This window comes from Gopherus evgoodei, chromosome 10 (genome assembly GCF_007399415.2).
Source record: "Gopherus evgoodei ecotype Sinaloan lineage chromosome 10, rGopEvg1_v1.p, whole genome shotgun sequence".
NCBI classification, from domain to species: Eukaryota; Metazoa; Chordata; order Testudines; family Testudinidae; genus Gopherus; species Gopherus evgoodei.
The window spans coordinates 44,304,661-44,330,148 of record NC_044331.1 but is presented as its reverse complement, the minus strand read 5'-3'; the positions used below and the strand labels follow the sequence as shown (position 1 = coordinate 44,330,148).

Sequence of the window (25,488 nt, the reverse complement as noted above, 5' to 3'; positions counted from 1 at the left end):
TTTAAATCTTAAAACACAAGTACACTTTCACAATTACGCAAAGTTCACAATACTGGGCTTGAGTAATCTCACTTCGCTTCACTCTTATATCTCATTGACTGGCTGGCACAGCAACCCGAGCCTAGCACCCCCAGTAATCACTTGCCCCCTATCCAACCCTAGGGGCACAGAGACAGGCTGCTACAAGAGGCCTGAGCTACATGCACCTCCTGGACTGTCCCTCATCGCTAAAGGATGTGGTCTTATACCCCCTACCGCCCCGTGGTACATTCTTGTTCCCCCTCTCCCTATTCCCCTGTTGGTACATGCACTCTGTTTGCTGTACTCCGCGACCACTGCGCTACTCTGGGTGCGCGGCTGCGCAGCCGGAGCCCATCTAGGGTAAGTCGGAAGTTACGCAGATACCGGTGGGACGGGTTGCGCTGTTCCTATAGAGCTAGTCGCTATTCCCCAACCTTTTTAAGGCAGGTCGGGGCGCGTGCCGGAGGGGCGTTACGGAGATAGCGTAGGGAGGCTCCGCTGACTGTCAATTGATTCCTGCTCCTAGGACGTGGCGGGTCCTAGGCAGAGTCGCCTGAACTAGAAGGCAGGAGACCCCCGAGGAGAGTCCGGGCAGCTGGGCTGGGGCCAGACCCGCCTGCCGGGGGCCGCCGAGCCGGACAGCTAGAGCCCCCGACCCCGGCTCTCGGCGGGCGGGCGGGCGGGTGGGCCGGGCTCGGGGCCGCGCCATGTGGCCGCGGTCGGTGTGCGTGGCCCTGCTGGCCCTGGCCGCGGGCTACCTCTTGGTGCGGGAGCCCGAGCTGCCTGGCGCGGCGCTGCGCTACCTGGCCGGCCGCCTGTGGGCCGAGCCGGCCGAGAGCAGCATGGCGGCGGCCTGGGAGGCGCTTATCACCCGGCCCGCCCGGCCGTGGAGCAGAGTGGCCGTGGGGTGAGTCACGTAGGGCGGCGCGGCTCTGCCCGGCCGGAGCGCGGGTCCCATCCCGGGAGGAGTCCTGAGCTGGGCTCCGGTCCCTGGGGCTGGGCCCTGCCGGAGTCACCCCGCACCGAGTGCTCTTGGCGGCAGGGCAACGATCAGGCCTGCACCGAGGCAGAGACGCTCTTGCAGGAAGGGGCGACGTGCAGGGCGGGCTTTGCCTATGGGGCAGAGATCTTTGGCTGGACTCCCGGGGGCAGCCAGCCCAGAGACCAGGCAGTCGCTGTGAGACAAACCCAGGCCTGCTGTGTATGGTAGTTTGTGCTTTGTCAACGTGTTGGGCGTATTTCTCTATCACCGCTCCCCACGGAGCTGTAGGAACACAGAACTGTTAAGAGAACAGGAGTACTTGTGGCACCGTAGAGACTAACACATTTATTTCAGCATGAGCTTTCGTGGGCTACAGCTCACTTCTGTGCGTTCTATTCTGTGCATCAGAAGAATAGAACACACAGACAGACAGGAGATATTTATACCTACAGAGAACATGAAAAGGTGGAAGTATACATACCAATGTTCCACCTTTTCATGTTCTCTGTAGGTATAAATATCTCCTGTCTGTCTGTGTGTTCTATTCTTCTGATGCACAGAATAGAACGCACAGAAGTGAGCTGTAGCCCACGAAAGCTCATGCTGAAATAAATGTGTTAGTCTCTAAGGTGCCACAAATACACCTGTTCTTTTTGCCCATACAGACTAACACGGCTGCTACTCTGAGAACTGTTAAGAGGTTATCTCAAAATACATGCTAAAAGTAGGAAATAAAGCTAGAAGTGACACTGGGAGCAGTGTCCATCCCTGGTGAGCACTGTGTTAGAAAGGAAATGTGAAAGGCATAGTGTATTGCATTTATAATCAGGGTTCTGATTACGCAAGGCTTTTTGGAGAGCTGTATTTAATTTGTTTGTCTGAAGTGGAAGTTATTTGATTTCATCCTGATCTCACAAATTGACATCAGTATTAATCTCTGCACAAGTGGTCGGAGAGGGAATAGACAAGTAAACTGTAACTCTTGGTTAGGTGTATTGGCAGAGCTGTGTGGGAGGCTAAGACTGTACAGACTACTGTCTTTCTTCATTTAGCGACCACTTGTGCAGAAAGCTTCTTGGCTTTTCTATCTTTGATCATATATTTGAGAGTATATCTTGAGTATAGTGCTCATAGATGAGCCCTCAGTTTACTTTCCTGTAAAAGGGTTACAGAAGTCAAAGGACTACTTAGAGACTATTAGATAAGATCATATTTATTGGGGTTGAAAACCCTTCTCACTGAAAGTGAGTGCAAAACTTGGACATATTAGTGGGCTGAATGGCTGGTTGGGGAGCTATTGGCTCATTCCCTGGAGGTAGGAGACGAGAGCAGAGAGTAAGGCGCATGTGGGGAGTAGGATAACAAAGTAGAGCACTGAGGGGGATTTTTGTGGGAGTGGAAAGAAATTTAGAGCTGGAGGTAGAGAACTTGATGTAGAGCAGGAACAAGGAAAATAAGTGATGGAGGGAGAAAGCAAAAGGAAATGGCTGAAGATGCAAGAAGACTCTCTGCTAATAAAGAAAAGCAAGGGTATAATACAAGTGTAGAGGTATTAAGTTATGTTTAAATTTTTTTTAATCACGTGACAGCCCTAATCTTGATTAATTGCACTGTTAAACAATAATAGAATACCTTATTTAAATATTTTGGATGTTTTCTACATTTTCAACTATATTGATTTCAGTTTTAACAATACAAAGTGTACAGTGCTCACATATCTATTTTTTATTACAAATATTTGCACTGTAAACAAAATAGTATTTTTCAGTTCACTTAATGCAAGTACTGTAGTGCAATCTCTATCATGAAAGTTGAACTTACAAATGTAGGATTATGTACAAAAAAACTGCAATCAAAAATAAAATACAGTCAAACCTCATAATAACGTGCCCTGCCATAATGCGAATTCGCATATAGCGTGATCATAGGTTGGCTCCCCTTTAAGGCATAATACAGTACTTTACCAGTGGTCCCCAACACCATGGCAGGGGAGAGAAGCTGCAGTCTCGCACCTGCCAGGGACAGAGAACTCCGAGGCTGCAGGCGCCGGTGCTCTCTGTCCTCAGCAGGCACAGGGCCGCAGCTTCTGTCCGGCTTCAAAAGACGCTGGGGCCCCCTGCCTGCCGGGGACAGAACTTTTTAAAGCTGCAGGGCGCCGGTGCTCTCTGTCCCCGGCAGGTGCGGGGCCGCAGCTCCTCTTGAAGCCAGAGAGAAGCCGCGGCCCCACGCCTGCCGGGGACAGAGAGCACTGGTGCCCGCAGCCCTGGAGCTCTTTGTCCCCAGCAGGTGGGGGGCCGTGGCTCCTCTTCCCTGCTGGGCACTAGGCACTAGTGGCACTAGGCGGCGCACATCAATGCACTGCGGTGGGGACCACTGACAAACTGACTGGCTTGACCGCGACCCCACATTTAGCGCATGCAAGTTTTTGGACCCCAAACATTGCGTTATAGCAGGGTTTCACTTTATAAAACTTTAGTGCCTACAAGTCCACTCAGTCCTATTGCTTGTTCAACCAATCACTCAGACAAGTAAGTTTGTTTACATTTTCAAGAGATAATGTGGCCCGCTTCTTGTTCACGTCACCTGGAATTGAGAACAGGCATTCTCATGGCACTGTTGTAGCCAGCGTGGCAAGATATTTACATGCCAGATATGCTTAAGATTCATGTATGTCCCTTCATGCTTCAACCACTGTTCTAGAGGACATGCATCCATGCTGATGAAGGATTCTGCTCAATAATAATCCAAAGCAGTTGTCATAAACAGATAGTTAAGGGTTAATACCTCTTTCACCTGTAAAGAGTTAAGAAGCTCAGTAAACCTGGCTGACACCTGACCAGAGGACCAATAGGGGGACAGATACTTTCAAATCTTGGTGGAGGGAAGTCTTTTGTTTGTGCTCTTTGTTTTGGGGGTTGTTCGCTCTTGGGACTAAGAGGGACCAGACATCAATCCAGGTTCTCCAAATCTTTCTGAATCAGTCTCTCTTGTTTCAAACTTGTAAGTAATAGCCAGGCAAGGCGTGTTAGTCTTATTTTTGTTTTCTCAACTTGTAAATGTTCCTTTTTTTTTTTTTTTTTTTTGCTGAGAGGATTTTACCTCTGTTTGCTGTAACTTTGAACCTAAAGCTCGAGGGGGTTCCTCTGGGCTATATGAATCTGATTACCTTGTAAAGTATTTTCATCCTGATTTTACAGAGATGATTTTTTATTTTCTTTCTTTAATTAAAAGCTTTCTTTTTTAAGAACCTGATTGATTTTTCCTTGTTTTAAGATCCAAGGGATTTGGATCTGTGTTCACCAGGGAATTGGTGACGTCCCTCAAGGCAACCCAGGGAGGGGAAAGTTTTTGGGGGACAGAAAGTGCGCCAGACACTGAAATTCTGGATGGTGGCAGTGTATCAGATCTAAGCTAGTAATTAAGCTTAGAAGTGTCCATGCAGGTCCACACATTTGTACCCTAAAGTTCAGAGTGGGGAAGGAACCTTGACAGCAATGCAGACCAATGCATCTTTATTTTCCATCATCTGAGTCAGATGCCACCAAAAGAAAGTTGATTTTCGTTTGGTGGTTTGGGTTCTGTAGTTTCCCGTGTCAGTGTGGTGTTCTTTTAAGACTTCTGAAAGCATGCTCTACACCTCATCCCTCTCAGATTTTGGAAGGCACTTGAGTTTCTTAAATCTTGGGTCGAGTGCTGTAGCTATATTTAGAAGTCTCATATTGGCACCATCTTTGCATTTTGCCAAATCTGCAGCTAAAGTGTTCTTAAAATGAACAACATATGCGGAGTCATCATATAAGACAATTATAACATGATATATATGGCAGAATGCAGGTAAAAAACACAGAGACATACAATTCTCCCCCAGGGAGTTCAGTCACAAATTTAATTAACATTTTTTTAAATGAGCTTCATCAGTATGGAAGCATGTCCTCTGGAATGGTGGCTGAAGCATGAAGGGGCATATGAATGTTTAGTAATGCCAGCTACAAAAGTCACATGCAAATGCCTGATTGTCACCAGCTTTCTGTCACTGAGAGCCAGCAGCCTGCTGTCCTTCTCATCAGCCCCCAGGTGAGCTGTGTTGTTCATCTCTTTTGACTCCTCCCTCCAGGCTTGATACCTACTGCAGGTGTAGCAGCAGGGTGATGAGGCTGATTGAGCCCACAGGCTCTCAGTAATGCCTTCCAGAAATCAGTAGGTGGGGTTAGTATGCCCCACCAGACTGATGAAGGGCAACTAAATACTTGATTCTGCTTCCTTTACATTTCAGAGCATGACAGCACAATTATACCATGGCTAGCTGACTAATCCTCAGGTGTGAAGTAATTTCTTTTCAACCCTAAATTATTACTTTGTGGCTGGTGTTAAAACAGTTGGGCAGGGTATGTCTTGATCATTTGAAATTGTATCAGAGTGAAACTTTTCACAATGGATGCAGATTTTTCCTAAAAAAATAGTAAAATAGTTTAATTTGGCATAAATGTTAAAGGAGTACATTAACAGCATGGAGGGTGTGGTAGAGAAATGGGGTTGGAGGCAGAAGGAAGATAGCTGGAAAATTATTAGAGGTGTAGGAGCAGCTTTCACTTCAAACACCATAACTGGTTCATGTCATTATTGCATTATTAATGGTATATTAAAACACCGGGCTCCTGACCTTTGCTCTGGTGGCTTTGAGGTAGAAATGGTAGTTGATCTTACTGTTTCTTCATTCTCCTCCTATTGTGTGTGGATTCTCGGTTCTGTAGTATATAAGCTCATTGCAGGATGCAGAGGAGTTTCTGATATTTCACAAAGTATTGCAGCTCATACTCTGAGAACCCGCCAGGCCTTTAATGTCCTTTAGTTTGTATCTTGTTGCATTTAACTTGTGGGCAGTGCAAATCAGGCAAGAAAGGTCACCGACATGGAGCAGTGCTTAGTGAGTCTGCCTACCACTTTTATCCTTTTCATTCTTGACTGAAAGTGCAAGTGTAGGCACTCAGGTAGCCAGGTAATTAGGGCCATGTAAGAACATAGTGTAAACTGGATGTGCTGCACTAGCTGTGTGGATGGCTGGAATTCCTGGTATGGGGAAGTGATGTGACTGAAAGCTGTGTTCAGAAAGATGATAGTATAGTAATTGCTTGACTTGTCCCAGTAATTGTATCCTTTCTTGGTATCTGAGAAATGCTGACCCCAAACACAATGAATAAAAATGTTCACATAAGCATTCCTTAAAATATGCCAGTGATCTATGCAAGGCTCTTCTCAAGGGCTGGAACCATCCTAGGAGAAGAGTGTGTTCCCTCAGCCCAACAACCCATCCTGGCCAGCCAAAGGTATAACATGGATCATGCTGGTAGCTGCATCCTGGCCTGGAGAAGTGGGCACTGTGTGGGTGTGTAGCTTTTTTTTTTTTTTTCTTTTTTTTTTTCCTGTATTTTTCCAGGTCTTTGAGATGAAGTTGAGCAATGCGGGCAGGAGAACCTCAAACAAGTGGGAAAGAGTGAAACAAAGAAACCTAAGGTAGCGAGGCTGGTAGAAGAGTCAATGGAACCAAAACTTCAAGAGAGAGACCTTGGGGAATGGGAAGCAATTGTTTAATTTTAGGGTAGAGATTGAATTTGCATGACTTCCAGTTAATAATCAGTTTAATGGTACTTCTCCAGTTCCCATTCACCCCATCCATACCCTTGAAATGTGTGACGGGTGCATATGGATTTTTCTCTGTCACCTTCCCCACCCTATAGAAAACAATGAAAAACAAATCCAGAGTGGCAACAATCCTTGAATTTGGGTATTAATCTTTGGTGGTACCAAGCACTGTCTCACCAAGAGTGACAGATTTGTAACTACTAATCTTCTGAGTGTCTACACTTAAAATGCTACAACAGCACAGCTGCACTGCTGTAGTGCTTAAGTGTTGACACTTTCTATGCCAATGGGAGGGAATTCTTCTGTTGACCTAGTGCTCTCTACACAGGGGCTTAGGCCTTGTTTACATTGGCACTTAACAGCTTTGCAACTTTCTCACTCGGGTGTAAAAAAACACACTCCCAAGTGCTAAGTTTCAGTGCTCTAAAGTGCCAGTGTACACAGTGCACCAGCGCTGGTAGCTACTCCCCTCGTGGCAGTGGGTTTTTTACAGCGCTGAGAGAGCTCGCTCTCTCACCGCTGGTGCTGCGCTTACACAGCCATGTTAAAGCGCTGCATGGCACATGCCCTTAGCGACACCACTTAGGGCGGGGATTTTTCACACCCCTGAGAGTCATAGTTATGCTGACCTAACTTTCTAGTATAAACTAGACCTCAGACTGTTTTCCACTCCCTTCAAATTTAGACAAGACACTGAAATATGAATACCATTGTCACTAGCCCTATCTAGCCATGTTCTAAATGTGGGATGTATTTGGAAAGGAAACATTTTTGCCTGCTCAACATCTTTCTGTAGCAACAAAAGGGCGCAATTCAGAGGTGAGTCTTACATTCTCCTCCTGTTAGATCAGAGGTGGGAAAACTATGGCCTGCGGGCCACAGCCGGCCTGCGGGACCATCCTGCCTGGCCTCTGAGCTCCTGGCCCAGGAGGCCACCCCCCACCCCATCCCTGCTGTTCCCCTCCCCCCCCCATTTCAGCTCACTTGCTCCGCTGCCGGCGCAATGCTCTGGGTGGTGGGGCTGTGAACTCCTGGGGCAGCACAGCTGCAGAGCCCAGCCTGACCCGGTCTCTGTGCTGTATGGTGGTGGCGTAGCCTGGCTTCAGCTGGGCGGCACGGCTGTAGTGCCGCCAGACACAGGTGCTCCAGGCAGCGCAGTAAGGGTCCAGGGAGCAGGGGAGGTTGGGGTGGTGGTCAGCGGGTGGGGGTGTGCATGGGGTTGGGGGAAAACAGGGTTGAATGGGGGCAGAGGTCCCGGGGGGGCAGTCAGGGTACAGGAAGAAGGGGTGGTTGGATGGGGCAGGGGTCTTGTGGGGGCATCAGGAATGAGAGGAGGGATTGGATGGGGTGGCGGTGGGGTTCTGGGGGAAGTCAGGGGATAGGGAGTGGGTGTGTGTGGTAGGAATGGGGGGGGTTGGATGGGGCAGGAGTCCTGGCGGGGAAGGGCCGCAACCCCCTCCCCTAACCAGCCCTCCATACAATTTATGAAACCCAATGCGGCCCTCAGGCCAAAAAGTTTGCCCTCCCCTGTGTTAGATGATTTTCCTGTTATACCTCCCTCTTCTGGCCTCTCGGCATGTAGGTTACACTAACTTGGACTCATTGGGTCAAATCCAGAGATTATATGTAAGGGGGTGTAAATTACATATTGGTAAGTGGGTGTGAATCTCATGGAATCAGTTGATGTAATTTGTATGGTGAAGGGCTGGAAGATGCTGCAGCAGTTCAGGCTTCCTTACATCCAACTCTGAATTTGTCCCAAAAACTTCTTGCAAATAGCTAAATATAATAATACTGGCTCCTGTTTCATTCAAGGAGAGAGGAAGATATGGTATCTGCAGGAGCTTGGAATGGTGTTATCTGTGTGTTGTACAAATGATCTTCAAATCTTCCAGCTGAGGATGCTCTCCTAGCTCCTTACAAATGGGTCCAGCTACTAGCAACATTCACTGGTGTTCTTTGACACTGGCCTAACCGTGGCGCTCAGACAGTTTGAGCTGAGAAACTTTCAGTTTTGTTATTAGCAACTTTAAATTGCACACGTGTTTAAACCTCAAAAGTAAAACAAAAACCTATTCCTTATTATATTAAGTATATTGGCAAACCTTTGTAACCTCTTGCACTTAAACGTACATGTAATATTAGCAGAGGAATTTTCTGAGCCATAAATATGCTTTAACGAATTTTCTCTTCAGTTAGGTGTGTGAATTTCAGTGCTAGTGAAAGGTGCTGTATGTATTCCAGCTAGCTATGTTAGGGCTTTATATTGCTGCTCATCACCATCGTATCAGAACACCTTCCGTGTAAAATTGGCAGCAATAACAAAATCCCTGCTCGACTTCATGGAGTCTCTGTCTCTTCTCCCTTTTTCCTTGCTTGTGTGAAGTCCTGTATATTCACCGAACAGGTGCAGTATGAACTGTATCAATGCAAGCTTCCCCATGCTGTCCTCTGTAAATTAATCATGACTTAGTGGGCCCATCTCCTTAGCCTCTCTGGAGATTGACTACAAGGTTGCAAATTTTGTGTGTTTGGGGGAAGAGAGCGGAAGTAATGGGGAACTGGGTTAAAGCCACACCGGTTACTGAGCTGATGTGGGTTTGAATCTGTGGCCGGTAGTTGAAAGCTCTGAGTGTCACTGCTGATCTCCTGAGCCATCTAGTCCCCCTTACAGATGTATTACAAGTATAAGCACCGTTCCTGATTCTGTTCAGGCTCTTGCACTATCATCACTTCGGTATCAGAGTGCCTTTTAAAACGGCAGAATTCTCTGGGGCTATAAACAAGTGCCTGCTCCATGCTTATATGTCATACATTTTGCATATGTATGCTTGTACATCCCTATGCACCATTGGGATCTTCATGTCCCAAATAGATTTTCTCACCTGTAGCAGAGAGCTGACTGACTTCTCTGGGGGTTGGAACGGTGAACAAATATAAAATGGTAAAACTTGGGTCAGAATGGAAGACCATAGTCCTCAAAACTACTGAGAAATAAGAAACATTCCTTTGTTCTACACCGGAATGTGATAATGAGGGTAAGTCTTTATCAGACAGAACCCAGTTCCAGTCCAGTCTTGTTTCTTTTCCGACCCTGCATCCATAAGCAGGGGGATTTGAATTAAATCAAACTGATTTAAATCACTAGTCAGGAAGACTCGGTTTAATCATGGTTTTCTACATAGAAGTGCATTCTTGTTGGTTGTTATAACCTTAGTACATATTCTTCACAACTCAGAGATAGATGTAGGTTTCATTTTTGGAAGGTACACACTATACATTTTTAAGCAGTGATTTATTTTGAAAACTTTTCAGATTAGTTTTATAACTATATCAGAAAATGAATGATTGGTTATTTCATTTACCAAAGGTAATTGAAGCAGATATTTATGAAGTCATTGGGAGGTGAACTATATCCACTTCAACAGGTTAATTATTAATATTTGGAGGATTTTCTTGCCATGCTGTATTAGGAGATCATCACCAGACAGACATTTAAATTAATTGTTTTATTTAACTACAGCAATGTTAAGTATTCTGGATTTTTTCCCCTTCAACAGCAAACATATAATATTTTAACAAAACAAGCAAATGTCTCTCCCTTCTCACATTTATCTCCAGACTTTTTCTCCTTGTCCAGATCTATTCCACCTCCAACAATCTTCTATTCATTGAACTTTTTGAAACTTTGTACTTTTAGAGAGAGGTAAGGAGTTGACCCTGTGTACCCAAATTTACAGAGGGACAATAGAGTTGAGATCTGTTATTTCTCACCTCTATATATATTTATTCATTTAAAAAATATTTTTGCTGTTAACAAGCATGTTACCTCCGGAGACACAAATCCACAGTTTGAGAACTACAAAACTAAGCATCTCTGATGGTATCTTTTAAACTGAGCACTGAGTCCAATTGGGTAGATAGAAAGATTAACCTAAATAATCTATACAGAAGCCTGTGGAACCCCATAAGGGTCCCTAATCCATGAACTACTGGAACTCATTTACAAATCTTTTCTTAGAACATTATATGAATATATTATCTCATACTACAGAATTAGAATTTATAATCCCTATTCCATGATAAGATACATTATAGCTCAAAGATATCTTAATTAAACTTACCTTTAGATAAGGTTTTTCTTCAAAAAGCATTTTATCAAAAAAATCTGATTTAAATTAAAAAAATTCGATTAAAAAATTCATTGATTTTTATCCACGCTGGCAGGTAATAAGCACTGCTATTGTGCAAATTTTGTTTCATGCCTGTGTGAGGATTGAATAAAAGTTGGAAATCTGTCCCTAGTCCACAGTCTTTTAGTTGAATAAAAATGGGTCAAAAGCATTTGTCAGTTAAAGCAATGCTTGATGCATTTCTTGAAGCTGCTTGTAAAATTCTCTGGAATCAGAGTGCTAACAATTTCAATAAGCCAAAGCACAGCAACTTTCTCCCAAAACTTTTTGACGTCCCCCCAAGTCTCTCTTTCTCTGTGTTCCCAGCTCACTTTTTCTTTCTGTCCTCTTTCTCCAGAGTCAATGCCTGTGTAGATGTAATCGTCTCCGGTGTGAAGCTGTTGCAGGCACTTGGTCTTGATCCTGAGGATGGGAAAGATCATGCTATCTTGAATTCCAGAAAGGACCTGAAAGAAGCCTTCATCCATTTCATGCAGAAGGGGGCAGCTGCTGAGCGCTTCTTCAGTGATGCGGAGACCTTCGATCACATTGCACAAGCAGCCTCAGAGTACCCTGGGGCACAGGTGTGTTCTCTATTTTAGGGCTAGACTGAGAAGGCTTATTCTTTGTACATGAACAAACTGTATAGCAGCTTTCACGGCCCTTTTCATACTTCAGAATGATCGTGCAAGAGATTCCGGAAATAAAAATTTACACTGCTGCTTTACTGTATTAACTTTAGAAAAACTTGATCACTTTATATGAAGCTGCTAAGAATCTAAACACTCTGCTAATGCACAGATTCTTTCTTTGAAAGTGTAATTTTCCTCTAACTCCGCCTATCCGGTAGGATCCTAAATCGCAGAATGTTGAATTGTGTCTTCCTTCTGCACATCCCAGCCTGCCAAAATCTGCATAGCATATACTTTGGCTCTGATAGTTTAAATGGCATTTACAAGAATGCTGTTGAATATAACGTAGGCAACAAATGAAATGTCTGTTTTATGACAGAGGGGCAGGGCTGGTACCACAAAGAAAGCTCTAACTTTTTTAAATGGTGCAGGTGGTGAGGGCGTGGATCCAAGAATAAAGAACTGAAAACATTTCCATAAATTTCAGAAGCTGCACGATATAAGGCTTGGAAATGCACAACTCTCTGGCATTAGAGAGAGCTAAAGAGAGTAGGCAATCTTTCTAAAACACCCGTCTCCTAGTTGGCTCATCTGCTCTGGTGTACACTGGGCCTTCTGGAGTTTTTTGCGATGTGTCTGTTTGGCACTTCATGTTAAGGTAGATAATTTCTGCAAATTATTTATGTAGAGTTTTCCAAACGCTCTTCCAAGCCAGGAAAAGTTCTGAATTCCTCTGTAGTTGACTTCTTATTCTAGGTTTCCATGATCTTCTGACTTTTTTGCAATTTTGTCTTTCTGTTGCATGTTTTGCACCTTGACTTTCATGCCCGGGGTTTGATTTGTAACTGGAGTTTTCTTTTGTCATCACTCCCTCTTTCCCTTCTGTTTTTCATTTTCTGTCACTCCTTTAAATTGTTAACTCCAGTCATTCATCCCTGTCAAAAGGATTACATTCTCCAGTCCTTCCCAACCATTGTTTGAACACTGTTGTGATACCATGGGTAGTCCATATTGTTTGGGTCTAGCTGAGCTGTGAAATCCAGAGCACCATTTTGGATTTGCTCATCTCAAGAAGCTTTAAGGCTTTGTTCTCTGTATATAGGGCCTATTGAGCACAGGTAGCAGGCTCGGGGAATGTTCAGATGGAATCCAAGTAGAAGCCAAGCTCCAAAGGGCCCATTTGTGTGGAGGGAGTTGATGTTGTGGCTTTTGTGTGAGTTGTTGAGTTCACTGGACTTTCAAGTGACCTTTTCTCTAGACATTCCAGTCCTCTTTATTTCATTTTCCTCTGGTCTCTGGCTTTCCACCTATTTTTCTCTTAAAACTAGTTCTCATAATTCCTATAGCTTTTGAACAATTCCCTGATTTCTACACAGCAAGGTGGGGAGGAGTTGAAGATCAAATTAGTCTGCAGAAGAGACGAGTGAAGGGGGATTTGATAGCAGCCTTCAACTATCTGAAGGGGGGTTCCAAAGAGGATGAAGTTCGGCTGTTCTCAGTGGTGGCAGATGACAGAACAAGAAGCAATGGTCTCAAACTGCAGTGGGGGACGTCTAGGTTGGATACTAGGAAACACTTTTTCACTAGGAGGGTGGTGAAGCACTGGAATGGGTTACCTAGGGAAGTGGTGGAATCTCCTTCCTTAGGGGTTTTTGAGGCCCGGCTTGACAAAGCCCTGCCTGGGATGATTTAGTTGGTGTTGGACCTGCTTTGAGCAGGGGGTTGGACTAGATGACCTTCTGAGATCTCTTCCAACCCTAATATTCTATGATTCTGTGATTTAAAACAAGTCCATATTGTGGTTTAGCTGCTTTGTGGGTTTGGTCTTGTACATGTTCACGGTGACTGGATTATGAATTTCACAACTTTTGTCTTGTGATGCCAGTGGTAATGAATTTACCTGAAGGAGCTCCATATCTAGCAAAATGGTATCAACAGAAACAGTTAATCACAATAGCTCAGTAAATCTTGCTTGATTTTTCAATTACTTGGAATTCTGGCATCAGTTTGGCTTATGATGTGTGTCAGATTCTCTCTCATTTGTGAGCTTGATAAATCTTTTTTTATATTGTAAAATGATTGTTTGCACAGCTCACTAAAAAGGATAAAACATAACCTCCCCCCATAAAAATAACATTAAATGAACAGCATTTGGGAAAGCTTAGGGGGTGAACAAATTGAAATGTATGGTTGAGTGGGCTGTCAGAAGGCTAATACTGGCTAAATAACGACACCCTGGGTCAAAAATTGTTAAATTGGAGGAAACAGTCTTGGACAGAGAACTATGGAATTATTCTGACGCAGTCCTAGCAAAACACATTGTTAACTTCATTTGTTCTGACAAAGTTATTGCAGATATGTAGAAGTCCATCTATAAAACTATTAATATTACACACATATGCTTTCTCTTACAGCTCTATGTGGGAGGAAATGCTGCCCTAATTGGTCAGAAACTTGCAACAAATCCAAACCTGAAGGTAAGTGTCTCAAACTTGGTTTTATTTAATTGTTTGTAATCGGGCTCCAAACCACTCGTATGTATATTCTGGGGATCACATCACTAGATTATGTTCCTTAGTGGAAGCTGAGTCTGACCCAGCACAACTGCTTGTTATGCCACACAAAGAGGAAATGTATCTGGTTTGTAAGCTTCTCTATATCCAATATATTTTGTCTTAATAATAACATTCTTTTTGCTGTATCCCATGAGTTAATCTTTCTATCACCACTAATTATGTATTGACATGGTCTTTAATAGACCAAATATGCATGATAGGGTGGTCTTGGTCCTCCTTTAATTTCTGCTGTCCTGTAGGATAGGTCTGTGAAATTCGGGAACTCTTTATGGTGCAGTGAGTGGTAGCCAGATTGTTTGTCTGAAACAAATTCAGCCATGGGTGTATTTGATGGCTATCAGTATGGTACTGTGGAGCAACTGCTACATTTCCTGTTTTAATCCTGTGATGCCTGAAGTTGGGGTTTCCATACAATACAAAATACAGATATTCATTCTAGGCAATATTGTTTCATATAGAAATTTAGCTATATTGATAAGCAAATCAAGTCACTGGGTGAATGTACTAGCAATTCACCGTGGTTTCAAGTCTCATCTAAAGAAACACTTCAATTTTAGAAGATATTTCTAATAGGTGTTTTTTCATGTTACAGTTATTGCACAGTTTAGCAGTCTTTGGAGAGTGTCCCTCCCCCACACTCTTTCTTAAACTGTATTGGAATATGAAGGGTGCTGTGAGTAGGAACAGATGTGCATTATTGGAATAGTCTTGAAAAACTTGTACAGCAGTTGATCATCAGCCCCTCACTTTAATGAAACTGGTAGCCATGATTCAAATCTTTTAAAAAATAAATAAATAAATTAAAAAACAAGCCTTGAGAAAGTATTGTGCACTGTCTGCATACATGCCCCTTTTGCCCCCCACCATTACTGCTAAGCAAACAGGTGAATGAATGTGGGAGCAGTCAAAGTGACTGTTACCTTCAGGAAAATATGAAGTGCTACTTAACGAGTACAGAGAAGATACTTAACAGATTTTGCTCATAGAGGACATGCCACTGCATCCTTGTTTAGATTGTGTTTTGTTTTGTTTCTAGATCCTTCTTTGTGGTCCAATTGGTCCTAAACTCCATGAACTACTTGATGATAATGTAATTGTTCCACCAGAATCTATGCAAGAAACTGATGAATTCCACCTCATCTTGGAGTATCAAGCAGGTACTTTGAATATTGCAGTATATTGAACATTAAAGGGGTAAAAGACTGATTAGGTCTAGTTGATTGCAGTGGAAAATATTTGGCAGCCCAAATCAAGGATTTCCAGAGGTTTGTTTGACCCATCAACGAAAAACAACAACTAAAAAAAAACCCCTGCCAAAACTCCGTGTAGCTATTTCATTAATCTTTGGGATTTCTTTCTGGTGCAAATTCAACCCCAGATATACAGATTCCAGAATTGGAGTGGTGGTGACAAGAAGAGAGACCCAAACTGTAAAATGAGCTAGAGTAGAGAAGGCAAGGAAAAATGGTCCCATACTAAAAGTCCTACTGTACATTGAGAGAGGAAATGGTGAGAATGGAACCAACCAGCCATATTCATTGCATCAAAGCAGGTGATTCATCTTATCTTTTCATACAATAAGGTTCTACATCTGCTATAAGGATGTGTGGGATTGTTCAGAAGAGACAATCCCTAAGATGGTTTCCTTATTAAATAGTTCACATAGAGCATGAAAACCGCTGCAGTAACAGTACCTTTCCCGTTGCATAGTGATTCCCCCATAAATTAGAGGATTGTATTTAGTCATTTGGGAGACCTCTGAGGAAAACCTGGCCATGGCAATAAGTGGCATTGACAATTCACTAAGTGGCACTGTGCCCCTGAACCAGATGCCCCAGAGTCATGACTTGGGCACTGTGTTCCTAGAGAGTGCCATCTTTGGAATGCAGTGTAAAACCAAACTATTGACCCTTTGTGATTACGGTATCATCTGGTAAATATGCTGATCAGATCCTAACCTGAGAGAATTACATCTTGCCTCTTAAACGACCATCTATGATTTCAGTTGAAGAAGCTATTCTTCACTTTCCTTCCTAAAACCTGTTGTGTATTTTTGCTGATAACGGAATAGCTGCCATGTTCCATTCCCAGTGTTTTTGCATCAGTGATCGGTGATCCCACTGTAGTCTGTAAATTATTTTAGGATCTCTTTCTGGATGAAGGGGCTATGCCAAGAATCCTTGACTGCACCTAGTTATTAACTTTTGCCTCTTCTCATTATGTTTTCCTCCCTTTCTAGCTCTTTGTATGTCCCAGTAGTAGGTCTGTATTGGTAGGTGGTGGCCACTTGCATAGAACTGGACATCTAGCTACCTGTGAATGGGTCTTCTGAGAGAGGAGATCACCAATCCAGAGCTTCTTTACTTGTCTTTTAGATTGTCTTTAGCTTTGGAAATATTTTCAGGAACTGATGCTGTACCATAGCCTGTTAGATTTAGCTGTAATGAAAAATATACTGGCATAAACCTGCGCCTCAAGTTGAAGTGACTTCGGCTTCCCCGTAGTAGATCTGACTTAGCAGAAGGCTGTTGTAGGGCACCAATTTACAGGTGAGACAATTGTCCTGGTTTTTCCCAAACTATGAGACTTAAAAAACCCAAACCTGTGTACTATGGTGGTGAAGTGTCAAGGTGATAGATACCTTATTCAAAGCTCGAAGGTGTTTCTGGTTTTATAATGTATTTTTAAGCTTTCTGCATGTCAGTAAACTTAAGGACTGTGTAAGTTATCAGTATTAGCAGCTGTCAGTGTTGGAGTTAATCTGGTAGCTCCATCTGTTCTGTGAGCTGTGGTAGCCTGCTAGGTGAACAATCATCTTAAACTATTTTGAAACTCTTTTCCTTCGAACTGTGGTCCCTATAAATGCTGTATCCTGCTCCAATGCTGTTATGTTGCTGTCCTATCAGATTTCACTCAGAGCTATATATCTCTGTGTGCTGTAAGCTGAGGAATGTAAATAGTCTCACCATTGCCCAAAAACATTATTAGCTTAGAAGGTTTGATTAGAAGTGTATGTCCTAAGCAGTGTATATGGGTATAATTACAAAACACCTGGACTTCTGTGTTTAACATTAAAATAGACTGACAGCCTTCCCTGAGTTCAAAAAGAGGGGACCGTATAGTCTGAACTCTTTCTGCATGTGGCTACCTGTAACCCCAGGACTAAGACTACTTGGCTTTCTTTTGCATAGTGGCAATGAACAAGATGACAAGTGAAAGCTGTCTTTTCCAAACAAACTGAGCAGGACTTCATAGGTATCTGAAATGCTGCATGTGTGATTAAAAAGTTTACTCTATCATTGCAGCAGGCTCCAGAATGACCCCAACACTTACAAAAGCCTATGCTAATTAAACTCTCTAGTACCTCCCTTTTTATTGCATCCTGTTTGTATGAACTGAGAGCTTTCTTCCTCAAAGTATTCTTCCTCCAGAACTCTCGATATGGGCCAGCTAACCACAGTTGACATGTCTTTGTCTTATAGCCAATGGAAAATGCTGCTTGCTTTGTGTAGATTTGTTCTTCCTCAGTTCCAGGAAGCATGTATGAAGTACACAGTCCATGTGGATGACAGGCACCTTTGTCTTCCCTCGATGCTGCTTTGGTGTGAAATGCACTGCTTTATAGTTCCCTTGTGTGGACCAGTTGAGCTATGGATGTTGTGTCCTCCATAGACCTTAACATACTGCACTGTGAAGCTCTTTATAACATTTTTCTGATGGGCAGCTTGAGTTAAATCCAGTGTTGTTGGCTTGATGTCAGCATGAAAACAGCCTAACCAGACACTGATTTCATCCTCCATCAGTCTGTAAGATCTGAGCAAACAAACTCACCCACTGGCTCTGGCTCTCGTAACTTTTCCTCCCTTCAAATTGCAGGTAGCAATACAAGTAATGCTTTTTGTCCTTCCACCTGGCTCTGTCCCTACATTCCCCATCCCCTTCAGGCTGTCCCCCCCCCAGCCCCACTCCGCCACAACCCATTTACCATAGCTGGTATATGGATTTTTTTGTGTGTACTCCAGTGTTGAGGTTATATCTGTAGACAGCTGGGAGTTAGTGAACAGCTGACCAATTAGACTGTGGTTTGTATAATCTGTGTCCCTGTTAGAGTCTAACACAAATTTACCTATTTTTCCCCTTTACCTCGGTGTCCAGAGGTACCCAGTGGGGATGGGTGAAACCATTTTGTATATATTCAGGCCTAAATATGACACACAGCACAAGTGTCAAGTATTGATCAGGTGGTCAAACTCTACCTAGCTAGGTTTCTAGGGAGCCATGCCAGCTCTGATTGATGCTGGGATTCCAGTGAGGATCCAGAAACTATCCTCTAGTTATTTGGTTTAATTGTTTTATTGTTGATTGGGGGATTTCTTCCTAGGTGAAGAATGGGGAAAGTTGAGAGCTCCCAATGCCAACCGATTTATCTTCTCCCATGACCTGTCAAATGGAGCCATGAACATGCTGGAAGTGTTTGTGTCCAGCCTGGATGAGTTTCAGCCAGACCTTGTAGTGCTCTCAGGGCTTCACATGATGGAAGGGCAGAGCAGAGAAGTGCGTGAGAAGAGACTTCTGGAGGTAAGAACCTGAGCACCGTACCATCTCCTTCATTCCAGCCTCAGTAAACACTGTAGCACAGGCTGCTGACTTCCTGAGAATTCAGCATGCAGTTATAGGATGTCTTTGCTCGATTTGCTTTCCTCCTATTGTGGGCCAAAGGCTTGTACTCTGAAACTGTACAGCTAACATCATGAGCTCTAGTCTTATGGGTTGGTTGAGATCCTCTAACATTGACATTACTGTTTGTTGGATCTAGCGGAGTCTTCAAGGAAGAAGCTGCCACGCTGGTAGCTAGACTGTGGTGGATTTATCTAGTTATTGGAGCCTCATCCAGTGGCTGAATGCACTGTGTTCCATCCCATGTTAGCATAGTCAAGGCTGCAACTGAGACCCCTGTATTCTGTAGGCAGTAGCTGTGTCAGGTAATCCAAAAGGGATTCTTTCCTGCTTGAAGCAGAAGATGCACTGAGCCTCTCTTGTGTGGAAGTTGCTCTTTGTTTATCTTACAGCTGACTGCCTCCTGATTCAGTGTGTTCTCTTGTGCTTCAGGAGCAAGCATTTGGGGCTGCTTCATGTCTGGAAAGTCTTCTGCATTGGGCAATTAGATGAATGCAGGATTGGATCTAGATTATGGTCTGATGCTACTGTGCTCTGAGAGTGAGAAAGCTAGAGGCTGCTCCTATTTCTTCCTCTGAGCAACATAGTCCTTTTGCCAGCTAGATAATTTAGAAATAGAAATCTGATTGCATCCAGACATGAGCAGGTTAGGGTGCCTATATCTGAGCCCAAAAGCTTTTATTCATTCTGTTTCTTAAAGATGTCTTGCCTTCCCTTCTGCAGGCTGTGACTTCCATCTCTGATATCCCCACTGATATCCCCATACACCTGGAATTGGCCAGTATGACTGACCAGGATCTCATGAGCAAGATTATGAATCAGGTAACCAAAAGGACAGGATATGCCCATTTCACTCTCTGTCTGTATCCATCATGGGTGCAGCATACAGACTGACTGGTGGGTGATCGTAAATGGAAATTTAGGATTGGAGTTGCCTCTTCTGAGAGCAATGAGTATCTTAGGTATAAAGCCTGCAAAGCCATTGTATTCCGGCTGAGGTCACTGCTCCGCTGAGGTTCCCACACCCACTCAACAGTGCATTAACAGCAGAAGTGTAATGATGTTTTCATAATTGGTAGTAGACAGTGTTTTCTTTAGTATAAAGGGAATATCTGTCTTGGAAACACCTTAATGGAATATCCTACTGAGAGGATATCATCTGATGTTCTCAGCCAATCAACACTCTGTTTTCCTAAATTATCTGAGGTCAGCGTTAGGTGATGTGTGCAAAAATGAATGTACTCAGCAGCTGAAGTTGCATGATTTACTGTAGGCAAACACTTGGATTCTGCTGCCTTGTTGCTCACAGCCATCAATCTCCTTTGCAACTGCGGTAGGGAAATAACCCAAGCCATGATCATTCAAATGGACCCAAGAACTCTCTGTAGATTTAGATGATTTGACATGAGTAATCTCAGACAGTTGTTTCAGATTTAGCAGTCCTATAACTTTCTGATAGAACCATGATTTGAACTGGAGCTGTTTTTTAAAAAAAAAATACTTAAGCTTCTGAAGCTTCTTTCAGATGTTTTTGCATGCATACATACCACTCAATGCTCCCTCATTCAAAGGGATGTCACTCCTTTTAGTCCCCAAGTTGCATATATTTTGGCTTGGAAGGATTAGATTTTTATTTTTAAATGTCAATAAACATAAACTTGACTGTGTATGCACAAGCCAACATACTTCCATCAATGATTGTTGAAATTTACAGATAGGCAAAGTAAGAAAAATGCTGCTTGAGAAATTATTAGTTTGATTTAAGGCTGTTTACTTTGTATATTTGGACAGGCAATGTTGATAATTTGAGTTTTAATGGTTATAAAGCTTTAACTTTTTTGAATCTCAACATCTGCTGTCATTAAATAAATGTCTGACCTCCCCCCCCCCATAATTTTCTACAACTGTGAAAATTTAAATCACTGAAGGTAAAAATAAATGTTTAAAACCCATACTTTTGCACAATTGTGAACATTTAAATAGATAAAAATCTTTTTAAAAAGCTTAAAAATACACATCTGTCACAATTATAGGAGAAAAAACTGAATTCTGCCAAGCCTACCTGTGTTTCATATGGATTTCATATTCTGTTACTTTCATTGTTGAAAGTTATTTATATTGGAAATAAAATGACAAAATGAAGGCTACAGAAAGTTATCTGTGCTGAACGAACAAATTCCACAGCATGTTACGTTTCTTGCAGGAATAATTATTTTGTGTCTCTTATTTTGGATCTTTGTCAGAAGTTGTGTCCCACATTTGGGCCTTGGCAGATTGATCCATCTCTTCCAAACTGCTGCACAGCTGTATTAAGAGGAGTGAATTAGATTTTTTTTTTGTATTCATGTAATAGAAGTGAGTAGAGTCTTGGGTGGATTTTTTTAGTTGTATTCTGATTTTGCTCCTCCTAGATAAAGGCAAAGCTAACTCAACCCAGTTTGGATATGATTTCTGTCCCCTCCACAGCCTCGGTTGTCACTGGAACCTTTCCCCTTCTTTTTCTCCACATGTATTCAGTTGGAAAGTAGAATGCCTGGCTTCTTCTGCTGCCATAGTATAAATCAGCTGGATAGGGTGCTTGTGCAGAGAAATATGCTTCAACCTTCCCAAGAAACCAAACTTATTTCCTCCCCATGTGCACGCAATCTGTGGCCCTAAGGGTCAGGAGTCCCCCACCCCCACTCCATTATGCATAATAGCTAAGAATGTACTGAGACAACATCATTTTAAAATTAGGAAGCTGGGAAATCTGATTCTGCCTCTAAGTCTGAAGAAAAACTGTCGTTCACTCTGTTTCTGTTAGCAGGTCTTCCCCCTGGTGAACTCTGTCGGGCTAAATGAACAGGAGCTGCTGTTCCTTACCCAGTCAGCCTCTGGTCCTCATGCCTCCCTTGGTTCCTGGAATGGAGTTCCAGATGTGGGCATTGTCAGTGACATCCTTTTCTGGATCCTGAAGAAGCATGGAAGGACCATGGACAAGGCATCTGATCTTACCCGTATCCACTTCCACACACTGGCCTATCACATTCTGGTTACAGTGGATGGGTATTGGGGCAACCAGATAGCAGCTGTGGCTGCTGGAGCCAGAGTGGCAGGGACACAGGCTTGTGCAACTGAAACCATTGATACTGACAGAGTCTTTCTTAAAGCTCCCTTGGAGTTTGTGACCTCCCATACAGAGGCACCCTCCAAAATCTCTTTAAATCCAGGTGATCCAGTGGCACAATGGCACAGAGAGGGAATCTCATTCCATTTCACCCCTGTTTTGGTGTGTAAAGATCCCATCCGGACCGTGGGACTTGGAGATGCTATTTCAGCTGAAGGACTCCTATATTCAGAACTATACCCTCAGTAGCCTATGGAAACGAGACACCTTTTTCTCCAAGAATATAGTGTCTGAGGAAATGCGGTGTTCTCAAGGGGATTTCAGACAGTATGGTTGGGGGTGGAATTTGGGATATTAAACAGTCTCTGGATATTATCTGAGAAGAGCCAAAGAATACATTCCAGCCACTTGGCAGTGACTTGAGAGTGTTTTCTCATGTTAATGTAAAAGTTGTAGGATTTTAATTTGGAGACTGGCTTTTTGTCTTAAGCATGTCGGGAGGAGGGAAACTGATACCAAAATCCCTGTTTGGAACAGAGTTGCTGATTGTTAATTTAAGCCAGTTGTGTCTATAGTGCTTGAAAGCAAGGCAGCCAGACAGAATTTCATGCTTATGAATCCCAGGGAGTACACAGCAGTCCTCAGCCCTGTCTTGCTTCTGATAAAGCAAAAATAAAAGGCTCTTGCATTATCTCCTAGCAGCATATTGCTACATGACAAGAGCAACCCTTCCACTTGCTCAGTATTGTGATCATATCACTTATTGACAAAATTACCTCTCAACCTCAGCACCCCAAGCATAGGAGGGAGCCAGAGTAAACAGTGCTGCAATGTGACATGTACTGTACATATTCTTTAAATGCACAGAGCTTCACTGGAAGCTCTGTAAATTGTTTTGGGTATGTGCGCAGCTGGGGATGAGAGCCTGAATACACACAAGCTCCTTTTTTAATTTCTGGATAGGTCAGAATAAGATACTGAAGACCTGTCCTTTGGGAGATAGCTTAGGTGCTTGTTTACCTTAAAATGAGCCTCAAATCTAAATGTGGCTTAGTTGCACAGAAATCGCCTTGTGTTTCAGCTAGCAAGGCTCACCATTCTTTCCTTTGTGGTGTATGCTCATGCCAGCCTCATCCTCCAGTTTATGGATAGGCTATTGCTGATGAAGACTTGATTTATTTTTATGCTAGTGCTGTTGTGTAATTCTTGGACCTGCATATCTTCGATTTGGAGGGGTCTTGTTCTTTTGGGTGGTCTCTGGATAGGAGAGTCATTACTGGTTTTAAGGTAGCTGAACTGACCTGTCCTTCACATGCTAGAAATCCTCTCCAAGTACTAGTGAGAAATGCTAGGAAGAAGACTTCCAGTTGAGATTGGAAGTATGTTTGGTGTGTGTAGCACAGTTTATTTATTATGAATTGCCTATGTGCATATAATTCCACTGCTTTAGGCAACCTCGTACATCACAGAAACACAGCATGCACATCTTACTGTCAGCACCACAAGAAAATTGCCTTGTAGCATATATTTAGCTTAGCATTTTTTTTAATTAAACATGTTGTTTAGAGTATCCTTTTTCTCTTGGTACCACTTGTCTCAACAGCATTGTACTAAGGCTTTCTGTGTTGCCTGCTTCCCTTTGAGAATAAGCTGAAACTGTAAGCCTACGCTGGCACAGAAGCAAAATAGAAGTCTACTTCAGTGTTGATTGAAAACTCAGTATGACTGGCATGTGTATGTAATGGTTGATAAATGTTGGTACTATCTTTCTGGCTACCTGTTGAAAGAGCCCACACAATAAGCAGCTGAAACTGGAAGGCAGCATCCTGCAGTTCCTCACTCCATGCTTTCTGTGCCCCAAACCAGCTCCAGTTAACTCAAATGTGCCTTTCCAGGCCAAACAATGGAATAAACAAAACATGAGTTTCACCCAGAACATTTCTCATACACTTGTAGGACACTGTATGTCTATGAGGGTCTCCTTCCTATATCTGACAGCAATAGTGCCAGCTCCTCGCCACTGCTTGGTATTTTGAACTGCTTTTGTTGACTAATAGAAGTGGAAAAATTACTCTAGCTATTCCAAGTGCTGTTGTTTCAGTTATGTGAGCTGTAATGTCATTGTTGCCAGCTCTAAATTATACTCAAAGTTGTCTCATTGCTTTGAAGCTCTGAGCTAGAAAATGAATCAGCAGAGTTAAAAGCTGGTTTTCTCTCTGAGCATTAAAAAAATCCCCCCCAACTGTGGGCATGTGAATGAATTTGTTAGCCAAATGGGCTGGGGAAAAAAAAAATCCAGTACTTGTTTCACTTTTGTGAAGGGAAGGCTAGAGTAGCATGAGTATCAAATATGCTTTAAAATAACTTTGAAACCGTTCTCACCTGCATTTCTCTCTTCTCTATATTGCTATGAATCATGCTATGAAACCCACATAGGTAGGTGATCCAAAACTTGATTAGTGTTAGGCTCCTGAGCAGGACTTTCCCAGCTGTTCTGTAGGCTGGGCAGTGTCTTACCTTCCAACTGCTGCTTACACAATGCTTGAGCTCACCAGCATGGCACTAAGCCAGCAGGCCTTGGCATTTAGTTGCTGGTTAAGGGCAGCTGCATTTGTGATATGTTAATTTCTATCAGTATCCAGCACAGAACTTGCTTAGCTATACAGCTGCAATATCCTTATCCTTTCCTAAATCTGACCAAAACAATCCATAATTTAAACCTTGCTTTAAATTGTTTAAAATAAAGTCTGGCAAAAATACCTTGTGGATCAGTGCAGGGCAGATAGCCCTTGAAGTTGCTTCATAGTGTCCTTGGTGCTGTGATTCCTGCCCTTCAAGGATAGAGCTGATTCCAGACTCAGCCATTTAAATTCTAGGGCTCCATTTTTACGGGCTGTTTTATTGCCACATGAAGATGCCCAGAAGTGTCACTAAACTACTTACTTTTCTTCCTGTGTCTCAGCTCTTTCCCTGTGCAATGTGGGAAAGCTGGCTAGGCCCACTCTTGGTAGGCCTTCCTTTTAAAAGGAAGGGGTGGGGGTGGGGGGAGGGAAAGCAGGTCCTGAAATTGTCCTATCATTTACCTTAGCCTTAAGCACTTCTCAGTAGAGACTGCATCAGCTGATGGATCCTAGGCTGTTGATTTCATTCAGTTGCAGTTGTGGAGACGCCAGTTCTGTGTATCTGCAGAAACTTGATGTGCAACCTGCAGCGTGTGGATTTGTCTTTTTCTTTCTCTCTCAAGAAAGTTATTTTAAGAATGGTTAAGAATTTTAAGGTATAGGCTGCTGCTTCTGGCTTTTGCAACACTGAAATACAAGGGATTATTGGCAAAATAAAAGGCATGGCCTATGTTAGACTGTGAAATCCATTGGTAATGGCTGTGCTCTGCCTTGAGTTACATGTTGCAATTATGTGTTGAACTTTAAGGAACAACTGAGTAATTATGTGCCACAGATAGTTTTCCAATCATTTTCTGAAATATGGTGAAGAGGCAATTGGGAACAGACTCTTGAGAGAATGGCAAAAGCATAGCATAACCCAGTCTGATTACATTAGTAATCTGTACCAATTTCTGCATATATTTTTTCCTCAGAGCTTATTGCTTAGCTGGGAAAAGAACACTATTCATTTGTAGATATCCCACTGGTTTTTTGCATTAATCTTGAGATATCTGGCATAG

General features: G+C 43.0%; 1 protein-coding gene across 9 annotated transcripts; it reads left to right on the top strand.

The window, feature by feature from the left end:
- The first annotated feature begins 359 nt into the window (after positions 1-359).
- Positions 360-22,495, top strand: ADPGK (ADP dependent glucokinase). 9 transcript variants are annotated; one of them, XM_030577049.1, is made up of 8 exons: positions 4,966-6,327; positions 6,438-6,514; positions 11,174-11,399; positions 13,862-13,924; positions 15,060-15,180; positions 18,405-18,601; positions 19,424-19,522; positions 21,504-22,495. In XM_030577049.1, the coding sequence occupies exons 2-8, from the start codon at positions 6,447-6,449 to the stop codon at positions 22,053-22,055; spliced, it is 1,326 nt and encodes a 441-aa protein (XP_030432909.1). In that variant the 5' UTR covers positions 4,966-6,327; positions 6,438-6,446; the 3' UTR covers positions 22,056-22,495. The 9 variants fall into 9 exon arrangements, with proteins under 9 accessions (XP_030432914.1, XP_030432908.1, XP_030432906.1 ...); XM_030577051.1 differs by lacking the exon at positions 6,438-6,514 and adding an exon at positions 7,329-7,462 and having other exon boundaries at positions 4,966-6,386; XM_030577054.1 differs by lacking the exons at positions 4,966-6,327; positions 6,438-6,514 and adding an exon at positions 360-381.
- Positions 22,496-25,488: the final 2,993 nt, after the last annotated feature.

Excerpts from the sequence above, each read along its gene's own strand:
- ADPGK (XM_030577046.1), top strand. The coding sequence starts at position 729 with ATGTGGCCGCGGTCGGTGTGCGTGGCCCTGCTGGCCCTGGCCGCGGGC. Across the intron at positions 11,400-13,861 it reads CAGAGTACCCTGGGGCACAG|CTCTATGTGGGAGGAAATGC; the intron begins GTGTGTTCTCTA and ends TTTCTCTTACAG. Across the intron at positions 15,181-18,404 it reads CATCTTGGAGTATCAAGCAG|GTGAAGAATGGGGAAAGTTG; the intron begins GTACTTTGAATA and ends ATTTCTTCCTAG.